We start from the raw sequence: 14,790 nt of genomic DNA, 5'->3' as shown, positions 1-14,790 counted from the left end.
CTACACAACTAGACTCAGAAACAACTTGGAGTGGGGTGGTGGGAGGCAGAATGAGGGGAAAAAAGAATAAATTATTCCTCCAGAAAGGGATAGCTTAACAAATCTTCTCACTAAATATAAAACATATAATAATCTTGCAATTATACAACAGCATTGAGAATGTATTCATATTTATATAAAAACAATGTAGAGAATAACGTTGAATAAAAATGCACTTTTCCAACCATATATGAGAATAAAATGGGCAATCACATCAAAATTGAATGTAAAAATATGGGTTTATGACTTAGATAGCAGTTACCTATAAAAGAAAATTTATACACACTGCCAAATATATTCATGAGTTTCTTTTTCTTTTTTTTTTAGTTTATTGGGGTGACAATTGGTAGTAAAGTTACATAGATTTCAGGTGCACAATTCTGTAATACATTATCTATATACCACATTCTGTGCTCACCACCCAGAGTCAGTTCTGTTTCCATCACCCTATATTTGATCCCTTTTACCCTCATGTACCACCCACTGCCCCCTTACCCTCCGGTAATCACTATTGTCTATGTCTATGAGTTTTATTTCATTTGTTTGTCTTGTTCTTTTGTTTTCAGTTTAATATACCACATAGCACTGAAATCATATGGTTCTTGGCTTTTTACAAACGTTTATTTCAATCATGTAAGTATCCATAACCAAGTGACACAGGGTCAGTCCAGCCTCTCCACAGTGCAATCTGGATAGGAAGTTTCCTGCATTTGCTGCAGCACTAAGTGTTTCTGGGTACAGGCTGCAAAAAGATCTACTGATAAAGGAACAAGATGTTTCCTACAGAAAGCACGTAATGAGGAGAAACATTGTAGATGGGGTGGGGGGTGGGGTGACAGGATGACACCTGTTCTTTAAGTGTGACACCGTAAAGAACTGGCCTGATGGATACTAACATGCTACCAGAAAATGGAAGAATCTGAGTGAACCTGAAAGAGAATCCACAATGGGTGAGCTTGTGGAAAAGTCTGAGGAATCTGCTGCCTCAGGGGAACTAACATCAAACATGTATTTGGTTTCAAATGTTCCAGTCTGGCAGAGTCAGCAGTCAGAAGAATGCTGTAACTCAGGCCCACTGGGTTCCCATGCATCTGTCTCCTGATGGTTAGGAACTGAGAGTCATGGCTTCTTCACTTCAGCTTCCAACCTCATGCATCTTCCTCTTCTGCCTCACAAGCGTAATCACAAAGACTCTGGGATAAAACTTCCAACTTCACCCATGCTGACAGCACAATTCAGTGAAACAATTTGGATACAAGATATCATTGTCACGCTACAAAATCCCTAATTGTAACTCAATGTATCACATACAATTCCCAGCCAGCCACAAACATAGATGTGATATCCACTGGAAACAAACAAACATGGAATTGACATCTTTCAATAAGAAACACAGAAGCGAAAAGTAGATATCTAGTCAGAAAATTCCAGTATGCACAGCAGTGCACCAAAAGTAAAATTTCAACAATTTAGGTCTCTAGTGTGATCATTTAGGAAGGTCATAATAGTCATAAAAGTTTTTGTGTAAAATTATATCAAGCTTAATATTAAAAACAAAACAAAAAACAACAACAACAAAAAACGTATTACCCATGGGCTGAAAAGACACTACAATGCAAATGACAAGTTTTATGTAATTGTACAATTACTTAAAATCTGAGATAATAGAATATGTGTACTAGAAATGAAGGGAACATAGAGGAATATTTATGATCTAAAATGTGCCTATCAAAACAAACTAGAAATTAGTATATTGACATCACTACTGACACATTGCACAAAAATGATGCATTACAAAAATGAAACCATATTTGTAACATGTAGATGTCTGTCCTGCTGTTTTCAGGTACCACCTATGTGAAATGCTACATCTGAAAAATTTCCCACATTCTTTATATTCATGGGTATCTCTCTGTTGTCTGTTCAGATTGACATGGTTTTAAGGGAGACTGAAGGTTTCCCACAGTTCTTGTGTTCAGACGTATGCCCCAGTATGTGTCCTTTCATGAGTGTGCATGTTGTGGAATATTGAAAGCTTTTCCTCCTTGCTGAGAATCACAGGTCTCTCTCCATGGTGTGTGTTCTTGCATGTTTTTGAAGGGAGAAATAATGACTGAAGGATTTCCCATATTTACTGCATTCATAAGGTTTCTCCCCATTGGGCATTCTCACATGTACTTAAAGGGAAGACTGACAACTTAAAGCTATCCCACACTGCCGACATTTTCTCCCCTGTGTGTGCTCACATGTTCTTTAAGGGAGTAGTGAAAACTGAAAGCTTGGCCACATTGCTGACATTCACAGGGTTTTGCCCTACTGTACTTTCCCACATGTCTATATAGGGATGAGGGCCCACTAAAGGCTTTCTGACATTGCTGACATTTTTAGGGCTTCTCTCCAGTGTGCTTTCTCATATGCACTTTAGTGTGCATTCTCATATGTACTTTATGGGAGGACTTAAAACTGAAGGCTTTCCCACATTGCTGACATTCATAGGGTTTCTCCCCCGTGTGTGTTCTAGAATGTATTTTCAGGCTTAATGGCTGACTAAAGGCTTTCCCACACTGTTCACATCCAAAGGGTTTCTCCCCTGTGTGTATTCTTGAATGTGATACAAGGCTGCATCGCTGAGTGAAGGCTTTCCCACACTGCTCACATTCAAAGGGTTTGTCCCCAGTATGTATTCTCGAATGTGCTGTAAGGCCGGATCGCTTACTGAAAGCTTTCCCACACTTGTCACAGTCATATGGTTTCTCCCCAGTGTGTGTTCTTGAATGTGATTTAAGGGCAGATTGGTGTCTGAAGGCTTTCCCACAGTACTCACATACATAGGGGTCCTTCCTATTGTGAGTTCTCACATGCTTATGAAAGCTGGATTGCATACTGAATGCCTTTCCACATTCCTTACATTCATGGGGATTCACCCCAAAGTGCATGCTCACATGGTTTTGAATGGAACATGAAAGGCTGAAGGCTTTCCCACACTCCTTACATTCGTAGGGTTTCTCCCCACTCTGCGTTCTCACATGCACCTGAAGATAGTAGACACTAGTGAAGGCTTCCCCACACCCCTTACATTTATAAGGTTTCTCCCCAGTATGTGTTCTCACATGTTCTTGCAGGATTGTGGAAATCCTGAATCCTTTCCCACACTCTTTACACACATACGGTTTCTCTCCCGTGTGGATTCTAACATGTTCGCGCAGGACTGAAGGAAACCTAAAGGCTTTGCCACAGTGGTCACATTCATAGCGTTTGTCTCCAGTGTGTATCCTCATATGTGCTTGAAGGGAGGAGGAACAACTAAAAGCTTTTACACATTTGTGACACTGGAAAAAAACTTTTTTATCACTCATGTTGATTATGGATTTCTTAGATGCTGTCTCACTATCCTGACTTGTACAGGGTTTCTCCATAAAGTCTGTTCCCACATGAGAGCTTAGGCACGAGACACACCTGCCAACTTGCCCACATTCCTCACACACATCAGATGTATATCCCGTTTGACACCTTTCCTGATTCTGAAGGAAAGAACATTCCAGGAGGATTTTTCCACACTTAGTGCATTCACAGTGTTTAACTCCACCTGGGCATCTCTCACCCACAGGAAGTGATGTGACCTCATTCAGGGTGTGTCCACATTGATCACCTTCGTTAGTTTCACAGAGACTCCCAGGCAAAGGACTTCTGTTCAAAACATTAAACAGACAATTAGGGATCAATAATCATAAGTGATTTCTTTATTTATGATGTAAATGTTTACTTTGACTACATATTTACCATTTTCAATGAAAGGGTATATTTCTGGCAGGGTCTGAATTGTTACGTGGTGTAAAAAGCTTAATGCTCAGGCCAAAGGCTGAAATGGGGCCATAAATTTCAGTGCTTCTTACATCTGGGGTTTCCTCACTGTTTGCATTGAGTTCTATGGAGACTCTCAATGTCTAAATCATAGTTTTGAAAATGTTGTGCTATTAAAATTCTGGGGTACTCAATTGTTTGGGAAGATTTACAAACTTTTTAAATTTTTAAAATTAATTTAGCACTATGCAGATATTCTGTCTCGACCCAAGTACAGTCACTCACCTAAAAGGAGTCTCCTGGGTTAGGGGCCGGTCTCCATTGTTATCGATCAACTGCTTTTCTCCAATAAGTGACCGAGAACTAAGTCTTGTAAATCTCACTGTTTTCTCTTCACTGAGTATATTATTGTTCAAAATACTCCGCTGAGAACGTGACTCACTGATTCCAACTTGACTGCAATAATCTGCAACATTTGGGAGGAAAATTTAATTTCATGTAAACGAAGTGTTCGGAATAAGAAAAGAGATCATTTGTGTATTTTCATATATTGATATAAAATACAAACAAATGTAGGAATGAACCAACATGTGAGGAAATAAGAACACTGACGACCTCAGCGATTTGGGACTGTGGCAGAAACAGGTGAAATAAGTCAAAATAATAACTTGCATTTTAGGAACTACGTCAAAAGAGATGGAGACAGAAGTTCAAATAAATATTATTAATATCACAGAATGCAAAGTAGGAAAGAAATGGGTAAAATGAATGTGTGCAAGTGCTCCCTGTAGAACAGGACCCACAGAAAGCCTTTCCAAGTATTGCAGGATGGATGACAGGTCCAACAAGACAGCCAGAGACATGACAAACATCACCCTCCTCAAACACAGACTGAGTCATGCTTCTGATGCGCACGGACAAATGTCATTCCCTTATCTAGAACCTGTTGCTCCCCGAGGGTTGTCACTCTCCTGCAGTTCTCAGACACACACAGGCCCTACATGGAGCTTTAATCATGGTCCCCAGATGCCATTGGCTGATTGGATAGTGTGCATGGTGCTGCCCTGCTCCTGGAGAAAAGGCTGATATTATTGAGGATGGAGGGCACCAAACATCCCATGAGATGGGCCATTACTTAGGCCTTTAATACTATTGATGTTGGTCACATGTGGGATTAATGGCAGGAAAATGTCCACGTGAACTGTGTATCAATCACAGTGTCACTTTCTCAGGAGTAGAAACCAAGCTGCTCTCACAGCCCCACAGCAACTGGAGATGATGGTCACACATAAAATTAGGGAGTCTCAGACTTTTGATGGAGATTAATAGCCACTTTCATATATGAAACTTTGTTCTCATGGAAAAGTTATTTGACTCTAGGTTGTTCCATGAATGCTTGGAGTAGGTCTGTCTTTGTTCAACATATTCACATTCCAAAGGGAAGGGATGAAGCCGTCCTCACCCACTGAGGCCAGGTTCCGGCAGGTCTCCAGCATCACTTCTCTGTAGAGCTTCCTCTGAGCACCATCCAGCAAAGCCCTCTCTTCCTGGGTGAAGTTCACAGCCACATCCGCAAAGACCACCGTGTCCTGAAACATATCACATGTTCTATTTCAGCAAGGCATTTGTTCACCAATGTGTGCAGGAGGATGGAGGAAGCTGATAGTCAGGCACCTGGACTCAATTCCTAGGACTCCTGAGCTCATGTTCTCATGGGAAATGATAATGAACAAGCAAATGACATGTGCAACACTCAGTGATGGTCAGTGCTTGGAATCTGCAAAGTTTGTCAACCAACATATACTTCTCACATGACTATACAATGAATTCTCTTGAGATGGAGAATATTCTGAGATCAGATAAAGACTGAAAAATGAAATCATTCAGTAATACAAAAATGCACACTTGGGCCACTGAGAAGCTATTTCCACATCAGCTCCAAGACCGGGAACCAGAAGGTCAGGATATCATGAACACTGAGTTTTCCAGGGCTGCTGATCTGACAACTCTCGCCTTCAAAGTTGTCACTCTCGAGGAGCCTGATCTAGTCCCCTCATATCTGCCAGAGACAGACACGACCCCATCCAGGATGTGGGGGACACTGTGGACAGAGACACAGGCCAGGGCCTGGGCCTGGCACACCTGTTGGTAAGAGAGGTAGCTGATTCCTGAAGAATCTGTAAAGCCAGTAGGGAGTCTCATACAAAACTGAGGACCTGGAATTTAAGAAAATGGCCCCACAAAGAAAAATCACTGAAGGATCTGATGGAAATAGAGACCAACGTGACATAACACACAAAAATATAACTCATCAGAATCTTTAGAGCAATATAGGATGGCACTGAACCCAAAGAAATAAAGAGCAAACAATTATGAAAATGATATTTTAAAAAACAAAAACATGTTCTTAAAACCTATCGAAAAAACCACCAAAACAGCTACAACAGAAACCATGCTACTTCAACTGGGGTTGCAACTGGGTGAATAAGCATACAACAGCTACAAAATTTGTATTCTAAATATATTTGGGGAGCTCATATGACAATAAAAATAAAAAACAACAATATAAAGACATATGATTAAATAAGGGGCACAGACTATGAGTAGACATTTCCCAAAGAAATACCAATGGCCAATAAGCACGTGAAAGATGCTAGACATGAGTCATCAGGAAAATGCAAATCAAACCAAAGCAGATTCCTATTCACACCACTAGGATGGCTGTGCAGACAGACACACAAGTGCTGGCGAGGACGTGAGGACAGTGGGATCCTCACACATGGTTGATAGGAAGTAATGTGGGGAAGCCATTTGGGAAGATAGCCTGGCGGGTCCTCAAAATGGTGAGCATGGTGACCATGTAACACAGCAATTCCACTCCTAGGTGTCCACGTACCCAGGGGAAGCAAACAAACATCAACATAAAAACTAATGCACAGACACGTATAGCAGTGTGAATCATAATAGACAAAAAGTGGAAATTCAAAAGTGCAACAGATTTGGAGAAGCAAAACGTGGGATATTCATACAATAAATGTGGCAATAAGAGGAATGAAGTGATGGCCTCTGACATGCAATCAATGAACCTTAAGGACATCACAACAACCACACAGAGTGTAATATCATTTATGTGAAATGCATAGAAAAAGCCAATCTATAGAAAGTAGATTAACAAAATGCCTAGAACCCAAGAAAAGGCACATTGGATGGGGAGTGAGTGCCAGTACATATAAGAATCTGTGGGAGGATGAAACTGTTTTAACATGAGAACATGGGGATGGGGGCGCAATACCGCTCATGTAATGAATGCTATTGAATTTTATTTTTCCAACAAAGTTTCTGGTATTTAAATTATACCTGAATTATAGGTGTTGAAAAACAAATTGAGGTAGATTAAAAATATAGCCTTCTTATAATAATGGCAATTGTATTGAAAAACAATAAATCCTGGGCAAATGAAAGTGTAACAGGAATAAAATTACATATGTTTCAGAGATTGAGCAGATTGAGATTTTATAAAACACCTGTAGGAATACATTTTTTAGATGACATGTAAATTGTTCTGTTAATAGTCAATTTTGACTGCAGGGGCGGTACAGCACACCTCCACCAGACAACTATCAGAACAAAGCTCAGTGTCTCAGTGACAAGGATTACCTCCATTCTCATGATCTACTCAGCAATGGCATCAGACACCACACTTTTAGGGCTCAGTCCTGAGATGGCCACCCACTCTGCCCTCACTTCAGAGACCAGTATCAATGCCAGGTTGTCACCTGTACTTCTGACCAACTGCCTATAAAACAGAACTTCTCAGGACACACTCTCCTTGAATTTCAGACAGACTCAAGAACTCAGAGAAACACATTACTCACTAGGTCACCTGTTTGGTGTAAAAGGTTATAACTCAAGAACAGCAAACAGAAGAGATGGGGGTACAAGGGATGGGAAGGGGCCTGGAGCTTCTGTGCCCTCTGTGGTGCCCTCTCTCCCCACATCTGCATGTGTTCACCAATCCTGGAAACTGTCCAGACCCTGTGCTTTGGTTTTTATGGAAGTTCCATGATGTATACACGATTGGTTACACCACTGGACATCGGTAATTGACTCAGTCTCTCCCCTCTCTCCCCTCCCTGGAGCTCAGGGGGTGGGACTGAAAGTTACAACCCTCTAATCACAGGTTGGCTACAATGACCACTAGCCCCATCCTCAGGGGCTTTCCAAAAGCCACCTCATTACCATTACAAAGGAGACCTTTGGTACTGTCAACACTGAAGAAAATTTCAGGGTTTGAGGAGTTGTGAGCCAGAACTATGGACCAAGACCAAATAGATATGAGAAATACATTTTGATAATGAAGCATGTATTCCTCCCTGGTCTTCAAACATGGAGTCCGTACAGCAAAACAATCAGGATAGAGACACATTCCCAGGATGTCATTCAGTCATGGATAACTAAACTGGATATCCATTATGATATCACATAGAACTATCTCCCAGGGTGACGACACTCAAACTTGCAGGCTTCCCCTTGATCTTGTCAGGTTCCAGAAGCAGCCATGGTCTCAGCAACACTGGCCTACACCCTTTCGGACATCTGGTGTAACTAAGAGAAGACAGGAACTCTTGCTCTGAGCCCCTTTCCAGGTGTTAGTATGAAAGGGGGGTCCCCTCATTGCATAACCATTTATTCATCAATAACCCTCAGCTCCGAGTTTTCCTTCTTATTTATAGCCAATCTCTCCCACCACTGGAGGGGATAATGACCGGGCTGCACAAACCTCAGCAGTGACGCAGCACATTACACCAAGCAATACAGTGCTTAAACATTAGAGCATAGGCCCGACTCCTGACATATTTCCTGCCTCTCTCCAAATCCCAAGGAGGAGCGGGTTCCAACACCTGCTGGTCCTCACTAAGATATGTCCTAGGGTGCTTGGCTTTCAAAATCCACACCCAGACAAATTCATATTAAATGAAATGAGAGGATACCTATGCCAGGTCTCAGGCCAACATCAGGGTGAGTTCTCATGAAGAGACTGGCTCCATCTGTGATGTGATCTGTGCTCTGACTGGGAACAGTCTCAGATCCCCTCCCGCTATCCTACTTGGGCCACTTCAGGCAAACTGGTAACGAGCCCACAAGTGACACACGTCATGTGATCCTGGGATTAGGAAGGTCAAACCTCACACCCCAGCCACAATAGAGTCCCTCTGAGTCTCCCTCTAGCCTCCAGCAAGAGCTCACACCTGACTTGATCACCCCAGATTGATATATTTTCTCAACCTCTGTGTGCCTGTGGCATGGTTCTGGAGTCCAAACACATTTTGGGTGGGGTTGGGATTAGGTACCCAAAGGAGAACCATAAAACAGAAAGGCACACATGGAACATGGTTTTGGGGGAGGACAGGATTCCAGTGTGGGAAATGTTGAGAAAATGAGCCTATGACACCCAAATGCACAAGATATGCAACACTGTGGTTAGAAGCACTTTCATAAAAGAAATCCTTGAAGCCACCCACCTGGCCACCACCAATGAAATCAAGAAACGAAAATGGTACAGTCCCATCAGGAGACACTAAGGAACAACACAAGTGAGAGAGCCAACATTCCACGGGAAGGTACAGAACTGAGAACAATACAAAACCGACACATAATCGGACATCGGTGTGATGCGTGTGCACTGAAAAGAAAAAGTGCAGAAATGAGTCCACTGACTTCAGGGAGCACACACGTGACCCACCTGGACAGCAGGCCCGTCTGGTGTGAGACCTGGTCCAGGTCTGGCCTGGCTGTCCTTACAGGACGGTCACTTCAGGTTGTGTAGGTGGCTGTGCAGTTGCTTGTGCACTTTCTACATACAGTGTATTGAACGGTTAACCACGATAAAACCAGTTAAATTTATCACAATACCACCTTAAAGGGAAAACATCACAACATCTGAATAAATAAAAAACATGTGTGTCCTAGTCCATGGGCATCCCCACAACATCCTTTATCAGCTGAGGAATGGGTGGGACCCTGCAGAGTCTGAGAAAGGACATGTGGGAAAGGCATGTTCACTGGAGAACATCCAATGATGGAAAGTAAGACCCTTTCCCAATATTAGGTAAAAAACGGGCCTGTTACCTCACTCATCGTAGAGATCCTACCAGGGGTCACTGGAGACAAACACATAAGAATTATGGCAGAAAGACAAGTTGCCTATATTCACAGCTCAAAGTGTTATTATGGAAGATTCACAAAGAACAAGAAGCAGCACATAATGCAATTTTCAGTTAATTTCCAGAATGCTCTGGTGATATAAAAATAAATCACAATTCATTTTCAATCACTACCTGCTGCAATTAAGAGAAATTTAAAAAAATAACCTATACTGTTAAAACTAATTTTCATGAGAACCTCCAATTTATTCCAGATTTCAATTTACTGTACGTCTCTGATATGATACTATATACACATATCAGGGGTATCAAAAACTATATACACAATTTAAGAGATGTTATCTATGTATTACTTTTTGAAGTTGAATTATAGTAGCAATGTGTAGTATGATGTTCGCTCAAAAGATAGTATTAATCAAATGAATATGACAGGCAGGGCAGTCAAAGAAAATGGCAGAACCATGGCTGTCGTTCAAGGAGCACAAGACCATTTTGAAGTGGTATTTAAAATTCGAGAACAATGTGGATAGGATGAAGAGATGCGGCTGGGTTTCCCGCACATTCTCCTGATTTACCCGCACGTTCTCCTGATTTAACACAACTTGACTTCCCTATGGGGGACCTTAAAGCATGTGGTGTGCCACAGAATATCGGCTACACTGGCAGTACTTTAGGTAGAAATTGAAATGGCATGAGCAGTGATACAAGTGGACACATTGGTCAACGTTGCTCAAGCAGTAGTTGGCCGTAATCAGAAGTGTCTGGGCGCTGATGGTAACCACTTTGAGCACCTCTTGTAATTGCAGAAGTCAAACGTGACTTGTATTCACAATATTAATACAGTTTTTTCCTTTCTTAAAAAGTGTATACTTATTTTTGGCACCCAAGGTAATTTAAGAAAGAGAAAAACTATTAAATGTAATATTGAATATATACCAATAGCAAAAGATGAATACGAGTCACGTTTGACTTCTGCAATTACAAGGTGCTCAAAGTGGTTACCATCAGCATCCAGACACTTCTGATTACGGTGAACTACTGTTTGAGCAACACGGACCAGTGTCCACTTGTATACAGTTTATTGGCATCCCCCGGTATACACACACACACACACACACACAGAGATTTAAATGTAGAAAACGTTGACAAACAGTTAGAGCCAAGTGTTCTATGACTTTCTAGTACAGAGTTTTCTTACATAAGGAAACAAAGAATAAGCTAGAAAGATGAGATGGGTGAGTAAAACTATGAACAGTAAGAATCCATTCACCAGCACAGAGTAAAGAAACCACACTCCAGACAAAATGTGAACAGGTTCTGCACATGAAAAGGGACCCCTGTCCAAGTTTCTCAGAAAACACTAGAAATCAGTAAACATGCCAGTGAAGCAAAGGAAACAAAGGTCTGAAAACCACTTAACAGAAGGTGAAACACCACATGGCCAGCCTCAGTGGTGATCAGTAAAATCCATATGGACCCAAGGAGATCCTGGGTCAACACATTAGAAGGACAAAAATTAAGCTGGTGATTTAAGTGCTGGCAGCACTTGAAGGGAATGAATACTGAAGCAGATAAGGTGTTGGGGGGAGTCAATTGACACCCTCCCCCATCTTTTCCTAGTAAGTTTAAATTCATCCACAATCTACAAGCCCACAATTTGCCTCTTTATGCAGAACCTTAAGATGGAATTTGCACTTGGAGACAAACCCCAGAATCCCCCTGTAGTAGCCTTGCTGACTAATGAGAAACACTTGATAGGACCCAGGCCACACAGCACTGTAATGGGTGAGTAAACGGGGGACCGAGCCTGAGACATCAGCACGTGTGACACAGACAGGGGCTGAGAATCACAGAGAAGCCCATGTGACAATACTGGTGTAGTGACAGTAACAGTCACTGGAAATTAAGATGCAAAATCAAACCATACCCTGCCGGGTGATGAATGAGAAGTGACAAACGTATGAAGAACAATAGAGTCAGGACAGCCATCACCCTGGAGGGAAATGAGACCTGGCAAAAACACCCAGAAGGTGGGTGTGCTAACAAACTGCCCAGGGCCTCGCTGTTCACCTGGGCAGTGAAGCCACAGGTGTTCGTATTATTATTAAATCAGAATGCAAAAATCAACCATTGGGTTAGAAACAGCCCCAAGGCAACCACAGTACACCTCAGACAGGAGAAACACCCAGCCCACGCACAGGTGGGATCCCCTTCCCAGGCTCTGTGGCTTCTCTCAGCATCAACAGCTCCTCCTAGGTGGTTCTGGGGGCTGGGAGCCGCCTGCAGGGGTAGTGACCTGCAAGGCCCCACTGCACTTGCTTTCACTTCTCACAGGCCCAACTTTGGCACAGCCTGTCCCCACCCAGGTGATGCACCAGCTTTAAGCATGGGCGGTCACTATCTAAGTGACACAAGGACCCCATCACCTGTGTAAGTAAGACCCACAGAATCACTCCTTCCACCAGTGTTCAAGGACAAAGTGGGGGAAGCCATTCTAGGGCACTTTTATGGTTTAAAAGAATAGGAAACTGCTTAGCTCTTTCAGAAAACAGGTGTCAGTTCAGTATTAACCTCAGGTAAGAAATTCTAAATCAGCAAATAAGAAGTGAACACAAGTCAGTTTCCCAAGTCCAATTTAGTGAAATTTGCATAAACCTGTGAGGCCCACTTATTAGCAGGAAGTGGGACAGGATCACAGGGTCACACACTCTGCACCCTGCATTTGAATCGCTATGGTTTATATCAATGTTTTAACCCTAAGCTCAACCCACCGCGCATGCAAGTGTGGAGTGCATGCATTTTCCCTGCAATTCTAATGGAAAATATATTTTCTGTATCGGAGACACTTTTCCACAGCTCCATCTGTGGTTCAGACTCAGAATAACAAAAGTGAGAAAAACAGGAAAACACCAGGGACCCTTAACACCCTCACTAAGGAGAAGAAACAAGGCAAAAAGAATTCAGTCGTTTTACATCGGCGGAAACCAGAGGCTGGAATGAGGGAAAGCTCTCAGTGGAGCTGGATGGACACAGAGGAGGCTGCTCACAGGTGTCAGGTGACAATGCTGAATCCCGTTGAGCTCTGTGCGGGAATCACTGATGGAGGTGAAAGGAAACGCCCCTCCCTTTTGTTCTGGAAAGAGAACTCTGCAGGTACCTCCCTTCCTATTCAATTCACGTAAGACTCAGAGCTGCCCCCAGGGTTTACCCAGGGCAAGGCCAGGGGCCTACGCACCACCCTCTCCCCCATTCACTTCTGTGGGGCATCTCTGATGCAATTAACTGTGAATCTACAGTGACCAATCAGAGCAAATGCTTATTGGCCAGATGTTGGTTCAGCTTCTCTCCTAGCCCCAGGCTCCTGAAGTTTGGCCCAAGCCCACCCAGCCAGGGGACAGCCCCTGAGAAAGCGGTAGCCTCGTGACCTGCCATCCCAACCACACCTGGTCCTTCCCAGGTTTGTTGACTCCTACCAAAGGAAATTTCTTTTTGCCCACTTCTTGAGACACTTGCAGTAATTCCTTTAAGTGAAAGTTGCACCACACAAACTGTGGAATTTTCGTAATCGACGAGCATGACCAAGTGATCACAACATCCCATTTTTTATCGAAGCTTTACTCAGCCTCTGTCCTCCCTCCAGCCTCCGGTCTGAACAAGCACTGACATGCACCAGCCCTTGCTGACCGGCGGTGAGAACGTGCTCAGTACGCGAAGCATGGTGCCTGTCACACCACTTCAAGCTCACTCTACTACCCAGAAAATAGAAGCCCCTTTCTGATTTGAGATGCGGAAACAGCTCCGAGATCCCTGCCTGGTCCCTACAGACCGCCCGGCATCAGCCCCTGGCCACCGAATTCGATGGTGGTCCTGCCCTGCCTCCATCCATCCCACAACCGAGACGTAGACTTGGGTCAGGACCCCGGGATCCCTACGTAGGGACCGGACGGGTGGCCGGAACCCTACCCTGCGGCCGAAAGAGTAGTCTGCGGTCGGGACCTGGTGTGGCAACCGGAGAAAGTGTCGAGACGCGCTTCCAGAAAACTCCGGCCGCGTCCAACAATCCCCTCGCGGTTTTGAGCCCCGATTCCGCGCACTCACCATCTGCAGGCCGCGCTCCAGGCTCTCGAAGTCCTCCTCGCAGCCACCGCAACTGAGAGCGATGGGTCCAGACCCGAGGAACCCAATGGCACAGCAATAAAAGACAGCTATGGCTCCGGAGAGCAGCCCCCACGCGGCTGCGAATGCACCCACCTCCGGGTCTGATTGGATGACACTCCAATCTTCCGAGCTCTGATTGGACGGTAGCCCAGGCACTCGCTCACCGGGAGATTATGACTGGACAGAGCTCAGCACGCAGAGGGCCCTGATTGGACAGAAGTGAAGACCCTTCCGTTTACAGATCCATGGCCCCGCCCAGTGCCGCTGCTTTTCCACGGGCTCCACCCCCATATTACTTGATTGGACAGTTACACTGCGGTAGAGCCTCAGTGATGGACGGAGATTGAGGTCACCAGGCCCAAAACGGCAGAAACGTCATCATTTCTGGGTCTTCGCCTTTCCCTACTTCACCTTCTTTGCAGACAATTCCTGGCCCAGGGGTAGGAGGGTAAAGAAAAAAACCCCGCTCCAGGTGGAGTTGGCCAGGCATTAAATTCATACGCCAGTGGTCTCTCCCGAGTTTTCCTGTAGATCTGGGAAATCCGGAATCAGTTTTCTCACAAACCACACCTTGTTCAGAATGGGACAGGAGGGACAGGAGGGCCTGGAGACCTCCGGGGTCAAAGGT

General features: G+C 43.9%; 1 protein-coding gene across 1 annotated transcript; it reads right to left on the bottom strand.

Annotated features, from left to right (window-relative positions):
* Positions 1-336: 336 nt before the first annotated feature.
* Positions 337-14,234, bottom strand: LOC109439352 (uncharacterized). Its single transcript, XM_019719662.2, has 4 exons — positions 14,103-14,234; positions 5,303-5,429; positions 4,126-4,306; positions 337-3,726 (listed from the first exon to the last, which is right to left on the bottom strand). The coding sequence occupies exons 1-4, from the start codon at positions 14,103-14,105 to the stop codon at positions 2,424-2,426; spliced, it is 1,614 nt and encodes a 537-aa protein (XP_019575221.2). The 5' UTR covers positions 14,106-14,234; the 3' UTR covers positions 337-2,423.
* Positions 14,235-14,790: the final 556 nt, after the last annotated feature.

The sequence above is a fragment of the Rhinolophus sinicus genome, linkage group LG07 (genome assembly GCF_036562045.2).
Source record: "Rhinolophus sinicus isolate RSC01 linkage group LG07, ASM3656204v1, whole genome shotgun sequence".
NCBI lineage: Eukaryota > Metazoa > Chordata > Mammalia > Chiroptera > Rhinolophidae > Rhinolophus > Rhinolophus sinicus.
The sequence above is the reverse complement of the archived record's forward strand: the minus strand, read 5'-3'. Positions and strand labels throughout refer to the sequence as shown.

Coding starts and splice junctions, on each gene's coding strand:
- LOC109439352 (XM_019719662.2), bottom strand. Junction 4,307..5,302: donor CCGGAACCTGGCCTCAGTGG/GTGAGGACGGCT, acceptor CAAATGTTGCAG/ATTATTGCAGTCAAGTTGGA. Junction 3,727..4,125: donor ACCCAGGAGACTCCTTTTAG/GTGAGTGACTGT, acceptor TGTTTTGAACAG/AAGTCCTTTGCCTGGGAGTC.